General features: G+C 38.2%; 1 protein-coding gene across 8 annotated transcripts in view; it reads left to right on the forward strand.

Moving 5' to 3' along the window:
* Nucleotides 1-23,576, forward strand: part of LOC128866821 (protein NDRG3) — a 117,411-nt gene that overhangs the window by 30,991 nt on the left and 62,844 nt on the right. For 5 of the 8 annotated variants that reach the window (XM_054107813.1, XM_054107814.1, XM_054107815.1 and 2 more), the window contains exon 2: nucleotides 5,940-6,428. The exons of the other annotated variants lie outside the window; for them this stretch is intronic. In XM_054107813.1, coding sequence (XP_053963788.1) covers nucleotides 6,193-6,428 — 236 coding nt within the window. In that variant the 5' untranslated portion in view covers nucleotides 5,940-6,192. The remainder of the gene's footprint in view (nucleotides 1-5,939; nucleotides 6,429-23,576) is intronic. 8 annotated transcript variants of the gene reach the window in all.

Below are 23,576 nucleotides of genomic sequence, written 5' to 3' on the forward strand. Positions count from 1 at the left end.
AAATTGCTTAAGTTTTTTACGTCCAAATATTAACTTATTTCAAAGTATGGCAACGCTGAACTACTATTCAAATCCAATTCAAAAACTTTCTAACAGATTGATCCACTATATTTTTTTATATATAAAAAGTTCGGTTTTTTTGGTATAGAGTATTTGCTTTACCTGTAAAGCACTTCGTAGTAACTTTTATTGGCTATATTATGTTTTTGAAAGCAAAGCATACTTACAAACATATCCATGCCTAAGCATATTGACATAATAAGTAAAAACTGGTTTCTGTTTATGTTTTCATATTTATTTAACGCGTCATAATCAGAATTCGGGTTTGTACTAAATTTAGTGCGGAATAAAAATTATATAATGATATCATGGGGAGGAGTATGACAACAATAAATTTTTTGTACATTGACCAGAATACACAAATTGGTGTGACATCGCCTACTTTCGAGTAAGTATTGTCATATGCACCCCTATCTCTATACTATAAAGGTGAATGCCTGTACGTTGTCCGCGCATTACGACGAAACGACAACGCCAAATGACGTAAAAATGTTTATACATTCATATTTTCACCCAATGAAGGTTATAGGCATGTTTTTATGATGGAACTCCCTTCCCACAGCCCCCAGACCGCGCCACCACTCTCATTCGTCACTAATAATCGAATATTTGCTTAAATTTAATCTAAATAATCTTAGTTTTTCCTATTTCCCACTATTTATAGCACATTCTAGACTTCATAATCCGCATAAGCTGTTCAACTATGACCCAAATGCAAAGTTCATAAACGGTTTGAGATAGAAAATTAATAAAAATAATTTTGCTTGATATTTTTCTGATTGGTTGTTTTGATTTTATTCAACGAGGCATAGCAACGGATGCCGGGTATTGTAATATCATCGTTATTAACAAAACAATTATTTTCTATGAAATTATTGTTTGTAATTCTTTTATAGGTATACATATCCTAAATCCCTCAAAACTATTTTTACGCGAGCGGGGCCGCGGGTTAAAGCTAGTCTTCTGTAAAATATCTTTATCAAGTTCCGTCAAATTGGATATGCTAATCCATTTAAGCTTTTCAAGTAATGAACAAAACAAATGCGTCATATTTTAGCTTAATGGACGCCGAGTATAAAAAGTTGCAGACTTCTCCGTATTTGTTTCATTATTACCTCCTCCTAATTAAAGCTAATTCATTACTTATTGTCTTCCATATACATATGTGTGTATATGTATATAAATCATCTCTTGTATTGTTGTAGTTATTGGATAATATTGTTGAGCAAATTATATTTATGTATTAATTGTAAGATTTAAGAGGTGGAAATTATTTTACTAATCAGTTAGTTAGTTAGTTAGTTTTATAATTCGTGACTATAGAATGTATTAAATATAATAGTATTTTGTATGTATTATTTAGGGTGTCTCACTTAGATTGCTTAGTTTAAATAGTTTTATTGTAATAATAAAATAAATAAATAGCCACCTCGTGAAGTCAAGTGTTCTAACGAAGTTTTGCATGACATTTTGATAATAAAAATTATCATATTTACACCTATGTAATCTTTAAGTACAACCTTCGTATGACCTCTCAGAAGATTTCTAGTTTTGCAAATGGCGTCGTTCCTCAATGATAATTGACACTTGTGAACACGAGAGCTGCTGTATACAAACAGACAAGCAATGGAGCTCGTAAAGTCAAAATAAAGATTTCCATAATTCGAAATTTTGTTTTTTTGTATTTAGTGAAAAAGTTATTCAAACACCTAATTGGATGATTAATTTTGCGCCACCTTGATAGTGGTGGCCCCATGCGCCATTTCTGATAGTGGAAAGCAAAGGCCGTAAAGCAGTATTATATTTTTTCACCCAGCTGTAGTCATGATAAAATGATTCGAAACCCTTTCCTAACTCAATTCGCTATTAGAGGAAAAGCAAAATGATTTTCGTTTGATTTGAACTTTTTTCACTTATGTAACTTCAAATAGTTGCAAATATAATATAATAAAAGGAGGTTGTTTCATTTCAAATCTTTTACGGATACAGAAATTTTTAAAGCTTCACAATTTGTTGATATTGCTAGCCGCGTTGCTACATTGTTAATATTTAAAAATATATTAAATTTCAAAAACTGTATACCGGCTTCCTCGCACTAGTACTTGCTGCTTTTTGCAGCTTGAAAATGCACAACTCATTTTTTTCCTATTATTGTATTATTTTATAAAATTTAAATTGAGTTGGCGGTAGTTAAAAAAGTAAATTACAATTCCCAATTCCCTGGTCGCTATATTTCGATGAAGGTGTCATAGTACGAGGGGTGCCTTTTATATGTCGGGATTTGGCAACCCTGGTGTTGCAATCTGGCAACTGACAGCTGTATCGCAAAGTTTGACATTTTTTGGCTTTTACGTACTCAGAACGTTTTGAAATACCAACGCTATTTGTGTTGTTTACAGTAACTTAAAAGATTCATCTCGGTCCAAAAATGGAATTAAATCGTGAACATTTTCGTGCGATTATTTTTTACAACTTTCGACGTGGATTAACTCAGCAACATTGCATGGATGAACTTAATTCATTTTTTGGCGATGAAGCTCCATCAAGGACCAGTGTTTATCGATGGTATGGTGAGTTCACTCCAAGACGAATTTCGTGAAGGTCGTCCAAAATCAGTTGATGTTCCGAAAACCATTGATGCTGTGCGCGAACTGATATTGCAAGATCGTCATGTGACCTATCGTGAGATTGAGACAATCTTAGGCATTAGTGGGACCAGCATACATTCAATATTGCATAAACATTTGACTGTCAAAAAAATTTGTTCGCGTTGGATCCCACACAATTTGTCAATCGCTCAAAAAAAGGCTCGTGTCGATTGGTCGAAGGAAATGCTCTAAAAATACGATCGCGGGGCTTCGAAACACGTCTATGACATCGTGACAGATGATGATTCCTGGATTCACGCGTATGAGCCCGAAAGTAAACAGCAGTCGACTGTATGGGTTTTTCAAGATTAGCCAAATCCAACAAAAGTTGTTCAAAGCACTTCCAAGCAAATGGTCGCCTGTTTTTTCGGAAAAACTGGACATGTCGCAACCGTACGAGTACCACTAGAACAACGCAGAACAGTAAATTCTGAGTGGTACACAACCATTTGTTTGCAAGTTGTCTTCCAAGAAATTAGGAAAACCAATCGCCAAAGACGGATCTCTCTTCACCAGGACAATGCGAGCTCTCACACATCGGCTCAAACAACTGCATTTTTGAGCACCCAAAACATCGAATTAATGGGTAATCCGCCGTATAGTCCTGACTTGACACCGAATGACTTCTTTTTATTCCCGTACGTAAAAAACAAACTGAGAGGTCAACGTTTTTCGACACCTGAAGAAGCGGTTGCGGCATTCAGAATGAATGTTTTGGAGGTACCTCATTCAGAGTGGCAAAAGTGCTTCGACAATTGGTTAAAACGCATGGAAAAGTGTATAGATCTTCATGGAGAATATTTTGAAAAACAATAAAGTAATTTTCGATGATTAAAATTTGTTTTTGCTCTCTAATCCCGACATATAAAAGGCACCCCTCGTACCAGCAAATTTCAAATGACTAACATGGCTGCTAATGCAGTTACATATATGGAAATACCTTAATTTTTGTTGATGTTTTGTGCGTTGGAACACTGTGCGAGGCAAGAAAACTATATTTTCGAAATGTTTCCGAAAATGTTCACCATTTTATTAATTCACGACTAGAACAAATGGGCACTAAGTTCAAAATTCACTGTCTCATATGAATAACTTGCCTACAAATGTAAAGATCTTAAATTTTGGGACTAAACATATAAATAAATAACTGCGGGGTTTCCAGTTTTATGACGCTATCGAACGTAATTTTCTTTTAATTAAAAACCTTTTCATGCTAAAAGTGCACACGCAGGTTTGCCCATTGTTTGTATGGCCAAGAATAACCGCTATCAGTAATTTTTTGTGAGTAATTTTGACCATCGATCGAACTTAGAACTTAGAGCCAGTATACTAAGCATAAACGCACTCGCCCTTAATGTCTTCGTAAATTGCCATGCACATTAGGGTGAAGTGCATTTTTCGTTTAGTCGCATACATGCAGAAAGTTGGCTTTTTATCTCAGAAATAAAGCTGCACGCCATTATTTGCCACATCGTAGGTTAAGAAGTGCCCCCGAAACCATTAATTTTTGTAAAAAGATGAAATTCAACCTTTTCATTTTCACTTTCCAAAATTTTGTAGGCAAGTACAAGTGTGCATTCATACATACAGTTGTATTAACTTTTGGTAGTTGTTAGTGTTTAAGTAGATTGATCTCAAGCAGTTTTCAGGAACTTCTCTTTAATGTTATTGATATAAAGGGCCTTTCTAAAGACGCCCCTAGATGTTGTTTAGAATAAAACATGCAGAAAGTTGGATTCTTTCAGGTCTCACTATTTTTATTCAAAATACAGCTTTTGATAATTATATGTGAAAAATCAGATCATTTAAATGCAATATTCAAAGAGCAGCAGCAGCAATATTCTCAACAGAACGTCCATCAAGTGACTTTCAGTGAAGAGCTTGTATCGATTTTTTAATTATTATTTAAATTATTTTTGTTATACAAATTATTATTATTTTTACTTGTTAAACATAAACATGTTAAAATCTTAATACGAGTATACGAATTTTATTAATAGCTATGTAAAATTTCGTTTTTTCCAAATTTGATTAGACTTGAGGCACCTCAAAAGGTTTTCCTAAGGAGCATATATTTTTCCATTATTATTAATTCGTATAGAGACAGCATTTCATTGCTATGCCATAATAAAAAAGAAAAGAAAAAAATATGAAAAAAAGTCCACTTACAATCGCTCCGACTTAGTGCATATGTAGAGTACTTGTGCTACGTTAAAGCTTGCGTTTCGCACGTTTCTCTGCTGCATGTACTACTGTGGAATTTTAAGCGTATAGACAAATGGTATTATTTTCCTCAACCTAGCTGCAATTTAATTGTCCTTGAAGCGGGTTTTTTATTTTAAAATCTCATTATTTTACCAATTCTTTTGTTGCTTCTTTATTTTACTCCCATTCGTATCATCAATTACTGCATAGTTCTTGAAATTTTCTATCACTCCTTCTGCCTTTACTCGAACACTAATTCACATTTCATTCTTTCATTCCACCACTCAGTAGTATTATATTTTATCTGTACTTAGTAGTCTGGCGTTTAATGAGCTATTATTTATAGGAATTTACTTATATAAAGTAGCATTGCATTTCCTAATTATGGCTGTATATGTACGTATATCCTAGCAGCACATACACAAGCACACAAACCAATACGCCTTCTCTACTCGTATTTCGTATACTCAGGCACTATCATTAGATTTGCATACTTAACATTTTTTTCGTTTTTGGTTTTCCACACACACACACACACACAATTGCGCTTTCGTTCATTTGTGCTTTAGATTGTGCAATTCTTATTTCATTTGTACTTTTATTTCAATTAATCCTTAATTTTTTTTATAATAATTTTCCTTTTTTACTTTCTGTTTATTTTTCGATTTGTTTGATACGAACTCGAATGCCTGTCGTACTGAAAAACTGTCATTTGCGCTCGCTGACGCTATTAAATATACGAAAAAAATACAATAAATGCACTCACCACACGCGCTATGCAATAAACGCAATTCGGCAAATTAAAACAAAAAAAAAAATTTGTCTATATATATTTAAACAAAATGTAAAAATATAAATACGAAAAAAATAAAATGCAAATGCAAATGCAATGCAAAACTAATTGAAATAAAAATAAAATGCACTACTGCCTGTCGTTTGGATTGCCTGCCTGTATGCCTGATTATCGTCTTAATGCATTTTGTAAAATAATTATAAACTATAAAATATAATGAAAAATCAAAAAAGCTCAAGCTCAAACTCAAGCTCAAGCGCCATCGCAACGCCAGGAATCACAACACGTCAGTTCAGTTACGTCTCACCCCCACACACATCCACCAACCACTACAACCAACTACCACTCATAACACATCCACTAAGCACCAGTGCATCAACAATTACTACTACTCCATCATAATTCGATCGCTGAACGAAGAAGAAGAAACCGCAGGCATCGTTCGGTTTATCTTATTCTCGTAAGTGTTGAATTGTTGCCTCGAAGATGCCACAAGCTGAAGGTGGCTATACAGCGCTGGATAGCGCCGGCACCAATGGCCATGATGGTAGCGGTGGTGCCATCTATCAATCCACCACAGAACCGACTGGGCCACATTCGGTTTTTGAATCGGTTAAACGCGCCATCGGTCAAGTGGTGGGCAATGCGAATGGTAGTGCTCAGGATACAGATGATTTGCTCACAGCGACCAATGGGCGTCAAGCAATTATTGTTGGATCAAGGTAAGCGAAAAATGCCTGGAAAATTTTATTAAGTAGCAAAAACAAAAAAAAAAAGATTTAGATAATTGAGAAAATAAGGAATTATGTTAATTGTGTGCTTGTTTTTGTTCTTTGGTTTGCATTAGTAAATGTTTGTTTGTTCGAAAATTGTTTAATGCTTTGGGCAAAGTTAAATAAAGTAAAGAAATGTTTTAAATACTTACATAAAATATTAAAACTAAGTGCATACATATAAATGTCACATCATAAGCAGCAGTTCCATTTAGACATACGTACATATAAATAATACTCATTTGTGCTTAAAGTTAAAAAAAAAATAATAATATGTTGCTGAAAATGTGGTTAGGTTGAAAAGGGCTATATAAAGTCTGGCTCCATCTTACTCATATATTATATCGTCCCCTTAGTATTAAAATAGCCTATACATTTTTTGATGTTTTGAGAAAATGAATTTCAAACTTTTTGTCGAAAGTAGCTCTCACTCAAATCTCGTTATGTCTGTAAATATTTATTATTTTGGACTGACGTTTTGACCCACTTTGTGGAACTAGAATTTGACCAAATTTTGACCACATATAAAATCGACGATGGAGAATTCAAAAATTCAATACGCATCTCCAACTAATCTATGTGACATATCTCCTCGAGTTTTCGCAGTAAGAGTTGGCCAAGCGTGCGCAGTCCTTTCTTGCCGAGTCTCCGGCAATGATAAGTTCTAAGTATTTTAAAGTTAGAATACTGCGTGTAAATTTAGCGAAACAATTAGTTGATTTCACAGTATTCGATATTGATGAAACAAAAATGATATCATCTTAGAGGGCTACGACTCTGGGTAAGTGACCTAACTAGGGGAAAACGACTTCGGAGTTCAAAAGGGCATAAAAACGAAATATAAAACAACTCTAAATCGGATGTTAAATCAATAAGATATAGTAAAATAAAAAAAAATAAAATAAAACATTTCGTCTATTTTTAGAAGGATCAATGAACATTGTTTTTATGACGCCCAAATTTTCTTGATAGAGGTTTTAAATACAGGTGTGGAATTTTGCAATATATTTTTTCAATCCAGTCTAGTATATAGTCAGCTCTTCTTCAGTCTCTTGACTTACAATCTGGTGCAAAAAGCGCCTACTAAATTGGACCTGTGGGAATCTGAGCTTGCATGGATATTTCCGCTCGCTTATTCTTCTAACTCAGAACTATACAGGTTCATTTACGAAAGAAGCCTACAAGTTTCGGCCGATGAAATGCTGCCTGGCATTAAACCACTCTGCGGGTAGGCATTTCTTAAAATACGCTTGTATGCTACTTAAATACACTTTCAAGGCAGGAAACTCAACTCATCTGCTAAATGCACTACATGGTCCGGCACTCGAAGTGTAACCAATTAAAAAGGCCATAAATTTAGTTTGGAAATCTACCTTTTGCCTTGACTATGGCCTTGAGGCGGTCCAGAAACGAATCGCAAGCTGCCCGAATGTGACTTGCAGGTATTTTGGCCCACTTTCTGGCAATGGCTTTTTTCAGCGCCTCCAGACTGGTAAATCATTTAGTTTGATCCTTGCTTTCCAAAATGGGCCAAAGAAAATAATCCATTGAATTCACGTCTGGTGAATTTGAAAGCAATTGTGTGGACGTTATGAAGTTCGGAACGTTGCTTGTTAGCCATTCTTGGTTCACTCGAGCTTTGTGAGACGGTGCCGAGTCGAAACGAATGGAGGTGAAAACGATTGGAGAGCGCGCATCTGCGGTTACAGCAGCCCACACCATTACCTGTGGCGTGTGCTGCCTCCTGGTGGCCAATCGATTACTCAAATTTTCGTATGAACGGTCGGTCAAATAAAACCTATCGTTTTGGGAGTTTACGAATTGCTCAATTTGTAAAATTTTCTCGTCGGGAAACACAATGTTCGGAAATTGACCGCTTTTGGCCAAGCGAAGCAACACCTTTGCTCTCTCAAGTCTGACTTGTTGCTGCTTTGATGTGAGATCATGCGCCTGTCGGAGCTTGTAAGGCTTGACTTTGAGATCATTTTTCAGCATGCGGTGAATGCTATGGTCAGATATTTTCAGTTCTTTTACCATTTGATTGACACTTCGTCGGTGATTTCGCTCAAGTCGCTTCTTCACTTTTTGATCCATTTCACGTGACGTTGCGGTCTTTTGATGACCAACTCCATGACGTTTCGCGATCCTACCGGTATCTTTGTAACGAGTAATGATGCGATAAACAAAAACTTTATTTACCGTAAGGTGATCGAGGATTTGTTGTGGGAGAGAGACTTCGTCGCCAAGTACTGTCGTTCACTCCGGTGGACGAGCGTCTCGCAACAATCCGCATCAAAACCAGATTTTTCAACATATCGCTAATTTGCGCCCACGCCCCGACGGAAGAGAAGGACGATGCGACCAAAGATTCCTTCTATGAGCGCTTGGAACGTTCCTATGAGCGCTGCCCCCGCCACGACATAAAAATCGTGCTTGGCGACTTCAACGCCAGGGTGGGCAAGGAGGGAATTTTTGGTCCCACAGTCGGAAAATTCAGCCTGCACCACGAAACATCCGGTAACGGACAGAGGCTGATCGACTTCGCCGGGGCCCGAAACATGGTAGTCTGCAGCACCAGATTCCAGCATAAAAAGATACACCAAGCTACCTGGCTGTCTCCTGATCGGAAAACGCGAAACCAGATCGATCATGTTGTGATAGATGGAAGACACGCTTCTAGTGTATTAGATGTACGTACGATCCGAGGACCCAACATCGACTCGGATCACTACCTTGTTGCAGCCAAACTGCGCACACGCCTCTGTGCAGCAAAAAACGTGCATCTACCTACGCAAAGAATGTTCGACATCGAAAAGCTGCAATCACAACAGACAGCCAGAAGATTCGCCACTCGACTCTCACTCCTGCTCTCGGAGAGCACTGCCCAACAAACCGGCATGCGCGAGCAATGGAGCAACATTTCTCGTTCCCTACGTACCGCCGCCGAAGTAGAAATCGGATTCCGGCGAGCCCGAAAAAACAATTGGTACGACGAGGAATGTCATGCTGCCGCAGAAAGAAAGGATGCCGCCTATAGAGCCACGCTGCGATCGGGCGCAACGCGAGCCATGTGGGATCGCTACAGAGAGCTGAAAAAGGAAGAGAGACGTATTATCCGACAGAAGAAACGAGAGGCCGAAATACGTGAGTGCGAGGAGCTTGAGATGCTGGCCAATAGGAACAACGCCCGAAAATTTTACCAGAAAGTTCGGCGGCTTACAGAAGGTTTTAAGACCGGGGCGTTGTCCTGTAAGAACAAAGACGGTGATCTGGTGACTGACGTACAGAGCAATCTTAAATTATGGAGGGAACACTTCTCGAACCTGTTAAACGGTGACAGCTGCGCATATCATAGAGAATGTGAAGATCCCGATACCCCAATCGTTGACGACGGAATTGTCGTTCCGTTACCCGACCATGACGAGGTGAGAATAGCAATATCACGGCTAAAGAACAACAAAGCCGCGGGCGCCGACGGACTGCCGGCTGAGCTATTCAAACATGGCGGCGAGGAGCTGGTAAGGTGCATGCATCAGCTCCTATGCAGAATATGGTCGGATGAAAGCATGCCTGCCGATTGGAATTTAAGTGTGCTCTGCCCAATCCATAAGAAGGGCGATCCTGCAATTTGTGCCAATTACCGCGGGATTAGTCTTCTAAATATCGCCTATAAGGTTCTAGGGAGCGTATTGTGTGAAAGGCTGAAGCCCACCGTCAACCAACTGATTGGACCTTATCAGTGTGGCTTCAGACCTGGAAAGTCTACCATAGACCAAATATTCACAATACGCCAAATCTTGGAAAAGGCCCATGAAAGGAGAATCGACACACACCATCTTTTCGTCGACTTCAAAGCTGCATTCGACAGTACGGAAAGGAGTTACCTGTATGCCGCGATGTCTGAATTTGGTATCCCCGCAAAACTAATACGGCTATGTAAGATGACGTTGCTCAACACCAGCAGCGCCGTCAGAATTGGGAAGGACCTCTCCGAGCCGTTTGATACCAAACGAGGTTTCAGACAGGGTGACTCGCTGTCGTGTGACTTCTTTAACCTGATGTTGGAGAGCATCGTACGAGCCGCAGAACTTAATCGCTCAGGCACAATTTTTTATAAGAGCGTACAATTGCTGGCGTATGCCGATGATATTGACATCATCGGCCTTAACAACCGCGCTGTTAGTTCTGCCTTCTCCAAACTGGATAAAGAGGCAAAGCGAATGGGTCTGGTGGTGAACGAGGACAAAACGAAGTACCTCCTGTCTTCAAACAAACAGTCGGCGCACTCGCGTATCGGCACCCACGTCACTGTTGACAGTTATAATTTTGAGGTTGTAAAAGACTTCGTGTATTTAGGAACCAGCATTAACACCGATAACAATGTCAGCCTTGAAATCCAACGTAGAATCTCTCTTGCCAACAAGTGCTACTTTGGACTAAGTAGGCAATTGAGCAGTAAAGTCCTCTCTCGTCGAACAAAACTAACACTCTACAAGACTCTCATCATGCCCGTCCTAACGTATGGCGCAGAAGCTTGGACGATGACAACATCCGATGAAGCGACGCTTGGAGTGTTCGAGAGAAAGATTCTGCGTAAGATTTTTGGACCTTTGCACGTTGGCAACGGCGAATATCGTAGACGATGGAACGATGAGCTGTATGAGCTTTACGACGACATAGACATAGCGCAGCGAATAAAGATCCAGCGGCTTCGTTGGCTGGGTCATGTCGTCCGAATGGATACAAACGCTCCGGCTTTGAAAGTATTCGATGCGGTACCAGCTGGTGGTAGCAGAGGAAGAGGGCGGCCTCCTCTGCGTTGGAAAGATCAGGTGGAGAGGGACTTGGCTTCACTTGGAGTGTCCAATTGGCGCCGGTTAGCACGAGAAAGAAACGACTGGCGCGCTTTGTTAATCTCGGCCAAAATCGCGTAAGCGGTTATAGCGCCAATTAAGAAGAAGAAGAAGAAGATCGAGCTCATGAACAATCGCTGCCCGTGCATCAGCTGCGCGAGCGGTCTGAAGTTGGTTACACTTCGAGTGCCGGATCCTGAATTGCTCTCTATATCTATGCCATTTATGGTATAAATTGTCAATAAGCGACAATGCCATAGTTATTTAACGCACTGTAGTATGGAGGTTGAGAATACAATTTTGCTTGTAGCTCAATTTGCTTGTGTTTTAGTGGCAAACTCCCGGGACTGAATTGCCACACCATTTATTTGTTTAAAATTATGTTGCTGAATTTTGTTGATTAGCATAAACTTGGTGAATTTGTTTTGTGATTTAGTTCATGGAATTTATTTCTAATAGATCATTAATAATATGCAAATTGAAACACAAACACCAAAAAAACCAATCCAATGTTTGCTGCCATTTAATTGTTTTCGAAACTATACCCACGTGCCCGCATAAAAAATGCTTGCCAGTAGATTTTCCTCTTCCGTTTAAGTTGACTGTACGATTGCTGCAACACGGCACACTAAAGATGGCAAAATTTTGTTAAAGTTCAAGGCAACTATGAGTTGGCAAATTTGTGTGAATGGGTTGCAACATGGCACCAATTGTACCCAGAGACAACCAACAATCAAACAATCAACCAGCACTAGTGCAGCCAATAAAACTGACGTTCGTTTTGAGCTAGTGAATAAATCAACATTATTGCGGCGGTGGGGGCAGGGCAATTGTTGGTGCCACATGCCACATGCCACATGCCGAATGCTATATTTCGAATGTGTTGCTAGAATGTGCGGCTTGTTTTATCAATACTTTGTTGCAACTTTGATGTTGTGAGCTTTTTTCGTTGCCTGCTCTTCGTTAGCATCGTTCGCTATGTTTAACCCCCCTCCCGTTGTTTGCAATGAGCCTTTTTCCATTACCAATTTCCAATTTCCAATTTTCTTTGTATTTTATTTTATTAATATCATTTAATTTTTTGCACATTTCGTGCTGGGCGCGCAATAAGGGTTCAATTGCTATGAGAAGCATGTGGCATCAAATAAATCGCATAAAAAAGGCTGAGTGACTGTGTTAAATGACTTGGCCGATGCAGTGGTTCGTCGGTAATGCTTTGGCCTGGCCTGCATGTGTTTACGAGTATAAGCTACTTGCCACTGGCCGCATGTTGCCTGCTGCTTGCTCTTGATTTCATTTTTTATGCTTTTTCACACTGGTCGTTCGGTTATTGCGCTTATTTATGCCAGTTCATGCTGTTGCCGTCCCAGCACCCCACCTTTCCGCTTTTTGTGCTCCCACTCTGCAATTGGTTACCCTCTTGTTTTTTTTTTTGTTTTTTTTTTCGTTTGCTGTTTTTCAGTATTTTTTACATTGCACAATTTCTCACTTGGCATTGCGCAAATCTGGCGCAGTTGGTCAATTCCATATTCCAATTTCCAACTAGCTAACGACACTTGAACGACGAGCCAGCAAGTGCACGAGTGGCCGTGGTGTTGCAATGCTGTACATATGTCACTCACTTACATTCATGCTGTTGCTGGTGAATTTACATAAATGTAATATATGCATGTCAATGTTGCCACAAGCAACTGAAATTGGAACCACTGTCATGAATAAATGGAATTATGTACTTACTTAGCACTTACAGATGTACTCACACGTACAAGTGTACTAGTGTGCTTGTATGTATGTATGTGTGTGTGTGTATTTGTGTGATTGCTTTTGACTTTTTGACCTCTGGTTTTGGCCAACTTTTTTGTCAAAGTGCACTTACCCACATAGCGGGTATGCTCTTGGTCCGCTATTCTGCTCATTTTATTGACATCTATTGAGACACTCCCCCCTTGTTCCCGTAAGGTGGCCTTCAAATGTCACTGTGTGAGACGTAAATTGTTACTGCGTGAGTATTACAAAATATTACATGCAAAGTATTCTTTGGTTACTACTTGGGCTCCATTACTAGCACCAACAATAATGCCATTATGGTCATTAACGAAGTTAGCCAACAGCCAGCAGCCATGAGCTATCAGCAAATTGACGAGCCAACAGCAAACGACAGGGTGTTTAATGTGTCACACATGCACATATATAAATACCTGTGTAAATTACGCACTCTAACTTCATAAATGTTGATCACATTTTTATTGAAATTCGTTTTAACAGCTGACGTTACCTTCGATGCTACTGTGGAAAAGTTCTTTACATGCCATAATTTTTATACATTCGTGCGGGCAATCGTTCATTTGATCACATTTCACGCTGACTCATGTAGGGCTATGCACATGCAAACAAATTGTTTTATATACAAATACATGTACAAACTCGTATACATACATACCTGACCCGCTGGGAAATCTTTTATATTGTAATCCAACTGACCTAGGAGTTGGTAGCCGTGACCAGTTCGCGTTCATTAGCCCATTCTTGATTTTTTATATTACACAAATATGTGTGGGTACAGGGTGACGCAGAATTTTGGCAAATGAAGGCTTCTAAAGGCCGACGAAGCCCTCACGGCAATTCTGCTACCAACTGCTGCTAGTCCCGGTTGGAAGTCAGCCGAAGGGCTGGAAGCGTGCCCCACGTACCATTGGTGCGACGGTTGATTAAATGGTTCTGACATTTTTATCCTTTCCTTAAAAAAAACTGCTGCTAGTTGTAGTATAGCTATTATTATTCAACAAATAGGCAAAGGAGGTTAAGTTAAGTCAGGCGGGCTATCTTGAAGAAGTTATCTCAGCTTCGCAGAGATCTACTGAGATGACCAAAAAAGGGGTTTCCCCTGTTTCAATACCTATTATTATTTAAATCCTCTTAATATATTAGTATATTGAGACAGGCATTCATGGAGACTGCTAGATAACCCGAAAAGTTGTCTTTTAGAAATCTTTAGTGCGTGTTCGAAGTGACAGCAAGTTTTAAATAGATTACACCATTTTGTAATTTTTACAACTCCTGCAGGAATACTTAAGTGGGACTCTGAACTTTGCGAGTATCGGATCAATGGTCTTATGCTCCATTTGTATTTCCGTGTGGAGTCGTGTGTTAGGTTTTTGATAGTCTGATAGAGCCCACTATGCTCGTCGTTTGCTCTTACTGGTAGTAGCTGTTCTATATTTCCATAATTTGATAATGCAGCCAATTTATCAGAGTGACTTGATCGTATGACCTCGTTTCATTATGTATTCCTTTGCCTCTTCGTTTTCTGGCATATTACTATCCATATTTTAGCAGCCAAAACACTTTTCAAGCTAGTCGTTCCCTATCTAAGAGATTCGATTATAGTCCCATAGTCAGTCTACAATTCATACGATTTTTGAAGTGAAAACTTCTTTAGGATCGTTGGGAGTGATTTGAGAAAAAGTGAAACGAAAAAAGCGACACTCTTGGCTACGAATATTACATATACACGTAGCGACGAACTAAATAACTTTTAGGCCAGCGCCGACAGCATGGCGCGATAGCCGAGCGGCTAGCAATGTGAGCTTCCGATCCAAAATCCTTGGTTCGAATCACAAGAAAAAAATTTTTTTTATACAGTTATTTTATTTTATTTTATGATATGTTTATGAGGAGCTTTTTTTCATGGCAGAAATACACTCGGTGTTTTGCCATTGCCTGCTGAGGGGTGAGCGCTATTAGAAAAATAGTTTTCCTTAATTTTGGTGTTTTCACCGAGATTCGAACTGACGTTCTCTCTGTAAATTCTGAATAGTAGTCACGCACCAACCCATTCGGCTACGGCGTTTGTTTAATTTTACTGATGCAAAAATGGGGAAAAATATATGAATAAAGTTTGCTTACTGTTTACACATTTTCCAAAGGTGACGGAGAACCAAAAAAAAAAGTCGATTTTCAAACAAATACGAGTGCATATGTGTAATTGTGTTAGAGTTTCGGTCACGCCCCAGCAAAACCTGCGTGTATATGTGTTTGTAACATTCAAAAAAATGTAATTGTGTTAGAGTTTCGGTCACGCAGGTTTTGCTGGGGACGCTCATAATAGCAACCGCGTGTGTATTTTTATATTCGTAAATATTTTCATTTTTAAATATTTACCGCAATTATGCCGAAAAATAATGCAGAAAAGTGTCGTGAATATCGACAGAAAAAAAAATCAATAAATAGCATCACGGAATTCATTCACGAAAATTTAATAAAGTATACACCAGAAGTATCGCGGATACTTAGAAAAGATTACAATAAAGTTCCAATGATTTTAAGTGGCGATTTTAACGTAAATTTTGCATTGGACACAGCGGTTCCTTTAATTGACGTTCTCAATACAACATTAAATTTAAAAATGTGTAACAATCGCACTGAATCGACAACACGATCAAAAACAACCATTGACGCGGTATTTCAAAGACATGTTGACAACATCGAAACCAAAGCATTTGTATCATATTTTAGCTATCATAAGCCACTCGTATCATTTGTTGAAATTGAAAACATTGAGGATGAATAATAATAAAATGAAGAAAATAAAATATGAACTTTATAGCAATATTATAATGAACCTATGATTATCTTGCTCCTAATGCTGCTTTCGTCTTATTCTCTCTCAGTTTGTTTTACGGAAGGTTTCACTTCTATCGCGTCTAACCGTTAGACTGGTGTTTTTTTTATATAGAGTATATCTTGCTTGCTTTTTATTGCCATGCTGGTCGCGTAGATCTCGGCTTAAGAAATACTAAAATGCTCTGGAAATCAGGAAGTTTTTTTATTGAGAGCAGTTGGAAGAAAATGCCAAATCGTGTTGCAATATTCAATTTTCATCATCAGTCCGGTTTGCCAATTTTTGTTTTTTTTTTTTTTTTTTTTTTTTGCGGGACAAGTAGCAAGTGCAGCACTCAGACATTAATTGAGTCCATTGTACTACACTTGGATTCCCTTTTAATTTTCTTTAAATCTACCCGATCTCCGAAGAAATCTGAGTAGATCTTAACACCAATGCCAATCACTTCTGTCAAAAATGTGTGCAGTAAAATTGTCGTCACAGCTTTTATACTCAACACACAACTGAAGATGCAGGCATAAAATTTGTCCGCCAAACGCAGCCTCTTCGACGCCCTAAATCTGAAGACCTGCTAGGTTGAATATTTACAAGAATTTCTGACGCCGTTTGAGGCTATAAACGGGCTGCTCCCAAAATACTGCCTTGTGGCAGTTCATTCGGAAACTCGAGCGACTATATTTTGGAATATATTTTGTATATATTTCACATGTATAGTAGCTAGAGTGCCTAAATGCACTTATTTTAGGTATTCCCGGAACATCGCTTTGTCTTATTATTTTGCTTTACATGAAATCACTTTCTTGGCGAGCCACACCATCAATTAGTTTAATTCAGATGTAGTCGCCTTAAACATACGACTCTTTAGCCCACAGGAATCATGTACCGTCTTTCTTTGTGACAGATTGTACCATTTACTAAGCCTTCCGTACTTTTATGAACTAGTAAAGGCAATTGAGTAGTAAAGTTCTCTCTCGACGAATACAACTAACACTTTATAAGGCTGTCATCATACCCGTCCTATTGTATGCTTGGACGATGACAACATTCGATGAAGCGTCCCTTGGAGCATTTGAGAGAAAGATTCTGCGGCAAATTTTTGGACTTTTCCACGTTGGTGACGGCGAATATCGTAGGCGATGGAACGATGAGCTATATGAGCTTTCCGACGACATAGACATAGTGCAGCGAATGAAGATATAGTGGCTGCGTTGGCTGGGTCATGCCGTCCGAATGGATACAAACGCCCGGGCTCCGAAAAGATTAGATGCGGTACCAGGTGGTGGTAGCAGAGGAAGAGGAAGACCATCTCTAAGTTGGAAAGATCAGGTGGAGAAGGACTTGGCTTCACTTGGTGCTTCCAACTGGCGCTGGTTAGCACGAGAAAGAAACGAATGGTGTGTTTCGTTTAACTCGGCCAAAATCGCGTAAGCGGTTATCGTGCCAATCAAGAAGAAGAAGCAGTACAGGCAGAATGGAAGTGCGCAGTTTCGAAACCGGGCTTGAAAAACCAATTGATAGAAAAATGTTTTTTTCCAAAAAACGTCACCCCTCGGTAGTTAATGGCAAACTGCAAACGGCAAACTGCTATATCTGCCATTGCGATACTACAGACGTGCTTTTGAGGTTATTGTTGTTGTAACAGCCTAAAACATTTCCCATAAATTTTTGGGGAATACTATTGAAGTGACAGTTCTTGACCAGACTTAAATTGTGGTCGTTCTGGTAACGTAGTATCGACTGTTGGCGTCATTAATGATGCTTGCTCGGTTATCTTCGTTTTTGAAGAAGCATGACCCGATTTTGTCTTCGGGTCACAAAATGAGCCAAGCTTTAATATAAAGCCGGTATGACTCGTTAGCTGTCAATATGCCAGCATGTTTCTCTCCATTGGAAAAAAAGTCTAAAATACAGACTTTATAAATATTATCTTCTGAAATGAAAATTCTTGAAATCGTTGGACCTACTAAAAAGTGATGTACATTTATGTGTGTCAAGTGGACACGTGCAGTATACACTTTCGAGAATATTCTCATAACGATCGGAAAAAATTGTTGTATCTCACTCTTATCTTCAGCGTTTGCCTGTGATGTGTAGACAAATAAATCGCAGACTTACTTCAATTAGCACTTCCTGCCCAGCTGTTAATAGCGCCAGCCCACGCTAAGCGCTTTCATAAGTTGTTATACAAAATTTCCCAACTAATTCATACAAATAAAAGCTCTTACTCACCCATATGCCCACATGCACGTCTGAATGCATTCAGTTATATTTGTGCACTCATACCGATCCAATTTTTAGCCAGTTGTTTTTGCATGTATGTATGTAGGCTCGAAACATTTGACCGCGATGACCGTGAATAGTGAATAAACACAAGCTTGCTTCAGTGCAGCTCAATACAGTTTCTGCTCTCTTTGTTGTTGCATCAATTAATATACATACGTACACTCAACGTTGATAACTCGAAAATCATGTAAATTAGCTAAATTTAGCTTTTCAAACTGCTCGTCCCACTGATTTATTCTTTGTAATTTCCACGTGCACTAATACAAACAAAGGTATTATAAAAAATTTATTAAATGGTTTGTTAGCGCGAAATAGGGTCGCGGGAAAATGCCTTTTACTTTGCCCCGCTGCAGGCGCCAAGTTTCACAATTAAATCTTTGCTTACATCCCACAATGCCATTGCGATGAAGTACCGCATGCGGGGTGTCAATATCAAGGCATGCGGAACAATTATCGTGTACCTTCTTTTACGGAATTATAAAAAATGAAACATCAATTTATAGAAAAAGCATTTTCTAATAGTGGTCGCCCCTTGGCAGGCAATGATTAGTATCCAAGAGTAGTATTCTCATAAAAACTATTTGACTTTCGAATGCGGTATAGCACTGTAAGTTCCTCCGTTTTTGGAAAAACATCAAGACGTGCTCCATAAATTGGAGGCGGAGCTCTGCCAAATAACCAACAGAGGATTTAAGCATCAATTATATACAATTTGGGAGAATACAGCTGCTAGTGCAGTTCAATGGTCGGCGATATTTTTTATAAAATCTGGTTTTACTACTTTGGATAGAGAAGGAGACTGTTGAGCATTTTCTTTGTAAATGTCCGGGTGTGTCAGCTAAACGACTAAGGTCACTGGGCGCTCCTTTCTTCGACAGTCCGGGGCAGTGCGCCAACCTAAATCTAATCAATTTCCTCCATTATATCAACAGCTCTGGCTGGCTATAGATATCTGCCTGTTGGAGGTCTCATAATGGTATCAAAATGGCGCTTTAGTGCTACTTGAGGAGTGCCAGACCGGCACTTCAACCATTTCACCTACCTACCTACCTACTTTGGATACTTAGTATTGCCTTCAGAGTAGCCTGACCATAGTTGGTACCAGCAACTTTCTCTATGGCAAAGATTTCCGCTCGTAAAGCACTTCAGTTATGCATCAGGCGGAGGAATACTGTTTGGTCTGCGAGACCTCCTAGTTCAGACCGGCTACGGTTCCTTTCCTCATTTCTAAGCGACATATCTGAAACTTCATATTTATAGCAAATTTTTAAGAGGTGTAGCGCATATGTATGCGAAATAGAAGTACTTCAAATGACTTTGTGTAGGGCTTTTTAAACACAAAAAATTTCAGAAATCTATACATTTTGAGAAACCTTAAACGGGTTTTTTTAACTTTGGTATTTAACCACCTTTTCTCCGATGCGGTCACATATATGCACATTTCTATATACTGAGAAATAACTATATCACTTGGATTTATTGTCGAGTTCCATATAAAAAATGTCTAGCATTCGTTATGTGGAGAAAATGCACAAGATCGCCGCAACAAAATTTTTTTGAAAATTAACGCTCTTTTCGAGCTACCTGAAATTTGCACTTTATGATACCAAAATTCCATGGGTTATAAAATAGCATACCCGAAATTATTCCAAAAGTTCTGAATGTAAAGAATGAAATTTTTATGAAAATTATTTTAATATCTTTTTAAATTTGCTCAAAGAAAGTAGTAAGAAAAGAAAAAAAATCCACTAGAAATCCAAATTGAAATGCGGTTACACTGATTCACAGAAAGCGTTTTGATAACAGGAATCGAATACTTAGGGTGATTTTTGGAACCTATGGAACTTAAGGGGGGAGCCTGGTTTATAAGGTCAAAAAAATCAATTTTTTTCTTTCGTTTTAAGCGATTCCTAATATATTTCAGAATATTCACACAAAGTTACAGAACCTAATTCTCAATATTTCCGTAGATACAAAGCCAAAGGTAGGCGAGCGTTAGGTAGTTACGCTGTGACCGGACAGCTATAGTACAAACTTTATCTTCTTTTCTCGACTTTTCATTTTTATGATTTCTTTGAATTGGCGTACATGAATGAAAAAAAACGAATGAACTTTTTGAAATGAATCATGGCTTGTTCCCTTCAGTATTAAATGCCCTTCTATTTGAACTAACAAAATAGATAAAAAAAAAATGTTTATACCAAGTTGAAGTGAATTTTTTTTTTTATAGAAAGACATTTTTTTCTTTAAAACCTCCAAAAAGATGAAATTTTGTAATTTCTCTCAGTTTTCTTAGTTCATCTAGAATAAAAAATCATGATAATTAGAAATCCATTTGAATTTTTTGCTTTAGATAATAATTACGAGCTGTATCTTGTACGCCAGTTGGAAACTCCAGCGTTGCAGTGCTCTACTAATTTCTATGTTAAACATTTTTTTCAACTTATTTTAACCAGTACAAACGTTTTTTATACTTCTTAAATGTTCATTAAAAGATAGAAACAACTTTGCAGCGCTAAATTAATTTTTTCCTTAAAAAAAAAAAATCGCAAAGAGATGCAATTTTTAGACTTCATAAACCAGGCTCCCCCCTTAATGGCGCATAAGTAAATTTACTAATTTTTTTACACCTGGCTTTGCTACCAGAAGCAGCTATTCAATTTTCTAATTACTAATACATATATCTGAAAAAAGCAAAGATGCTCCTGAAAAATGTAAGAAAATATTGAAGCCAGTTTGTTCTGAAACTCGTTTCAGAAATTAAATCATTTTAAAAAAAATTTCGCTGTCTCAAATTTTGCTTCAAAAAATGTATTAGGGCAGTTCACATTGAAGTAAAATGAATAGTCATCATGAGATTTTCAAATTACGAAAGCAATTATATATATTTTTTGTTGTATTGCCCTGGTAATTGGCAGATGCCGTGATACTACGTAATTTGCACTTAACCCATTAAATCCCAACCTTATATAAAACAATTTTTTTTTTAAATGCGTTTATAAAACGTTTATTGAAATAGTGTAATTAAGCTCCTTAAAAAAAAAAAACACGAAAAAAAATCAAAGAAATGCATTTTTTGGGCTGTACCCAATCGAGTACAATGGGATAATATGTATATACATTGCCTGTATATGAAAATATGGAGTATTAAATAAAAAGACACTTTCAAAGACTTCCTTGATTATTAGTTCGGTTAACAGTATGGAAGTTTTTGAAACATTCTCTCTCTACGCAAAGGGCTATATTGCATAACTCGCAAATCCATCGAATCCTTTGGTGACACTCCCTGCACCTCAGCTGATTCGATGTCCTTTTGGGAAAATGGTTATATGAGGAACCAGCTATTGATGCCGTTGTCGATCGTTTTGAAGATATGTCCCGGATATTATAATTGCGTAAATAAAATCGCACAATTTCACGTTGGTATTGCAACAAGTCGCATTGACTCTTACTTGCCACTTTATAAAGCTTCCATGCGTTTACTACGCACGAGCTTATCATTGTGGTGAAAAGAGGCCACCACCATTTCTTTCCTCTAAACTTTATATTGTAAGTATACAAAGCTTGGTCGTGGAGGTCAACTCCTCCCATTCCTGAGTTGTATTCCGCTATCAACTTCGGCTGCTGGGCATTCACCTTGCGCCTCTCTTGTCTTGACCATCGTTTGACGGTATGTAAAGGTGCAATTCTATCAAAGTTTGTTCCCACTGTCACAACGCTATTGTCATTCCACGTCACAAAAAGTATTCCTGAGTCAGAAAACCTACAAAATTTGATACAAAACAACTATTCAAATAAATCATTATGATAAACTTACATAAAATCAAACGGGGAGACCGTTGCTTCTTTTGTAGTTCTTTGTTCGTTTTCAGAGGACATTTTTTGGTCCGCCGTTCACGAACAGTCCCAGTAGCCTTAAATCCTTGTTCTTTCAAAATTCTAAGAAGGTCATATGACGTAAAGAAGAATCGAAAAATACGATTCCAAGGTTGGAATATCATCACGCAATATATTATCCTCTTCAATGTCCTCCTCGTCTGTGTCACAGTGGGTATTTGGCGGTATAATAGCGAAGTCGAAGTGACTACGGTCGCTTGATTCAATATAGTCGGTGGCCGCAGAAAGGTTATGAAACCTCTTTCCGTAAATTTTTTTTACATCCATTACCAAATCTACATGAAATATGCACACAAAATATATATGAATGTTCCCACTGTACCCATGCGAGTACACTAGAATTTAAACCTACCGAAATGCACTTTTCCACAACTTTTTTCGTTTTTTTGGTATAAAGTATACAAATTATATGTATTATGAATATTACAACACTGAACTTTTTCCGTGATAACTTAGATTTTGTCAAACAGAGAGCTTATTGCAAACTAAACCATGAAAAGAAGAAAAATAGCAAAGGTGCACGCAAAGACAAGTGAATAACGGATAACGGGACTCAAAAAAAAGAAGGAGAAACATGTGTATTCCTTTTCGACATTGCTCTGTATTATAAAGTGGCGAGTACATTTAAAAATTTGTAAGCGTTGGCTTTTGACGTCGTTTCGAAAAAGATGCTTTTTCTGTACTCAAGCGAGTACAATGGGATCGAATGGGTTAATTATAAATCGCTCTAGTGTTTTGAAATGTAAAAAAATTCTCGAACCGAAAACTAAGATGAGAAATTTCATTTCACACAAATAAGCATATTTAATAATAATAATAATAATTGGCGCGTACACTTCTGTTAGGCGTTTGGCCGAGCTCCTCCTCCTATTTGTGGTGTGCGTGTAGATGTTGTTCCACAAATGGAGGGACCTACAGTTTCAAGCCGACTCCGAACGGCAGATATTTTTATGAGGAGCTTTTTCATGGCAGAAATACACTCGGAGGTTTGCCATTGCCTGCCGAGGGGCGACCGCTATTAGAAAAATGTTTTTTTTTTTATTAATTTTGCTTTCACCGAGATTCGAACCGACGTCTCTCTGTGAATTCCGAATGGTAATCACGCACCAACCCATTCGGCTACGGCGGCCGCATATTTACTAACAGCAAAAATCCATTGAAAATAAAAATAAAATTAAAAATAACTTTCAGTACTAAGTGCAATATTTTCGTTGGAACCTTGTCTCGCATTTTGTTTTCAAAAATATTTAACTCCCCATTTTTACTGCCACTGCACTTATCATTTATTGATTTTGGCCGCAATATTAAATATCTATACTGTATGTCCCCTCAGCCACATCTGATGGGTGTACTTACATTCACGCCCACTGCACGCCGAAAAGTAAATATAAAGCTCCTCTGCCCAGTATACATGGGACCGATTCGTGCCAATTCACCGCTCAT

The sequence above is a fragment of the Anastrepha ludens genome, chromosome 6, assembly GCF_028408465.1.
Source record: "Anastrepha ludens isolate Willacy chromosome 6, idAnaLude1.1, whole genome shotgun sequence".
Taxonomy (NCBI): Eukaryota; Metazoa; Arthropoda; class Insecta; order Diptera; family Tephritidae; genus Anastrepha; species Anastrepha ludens.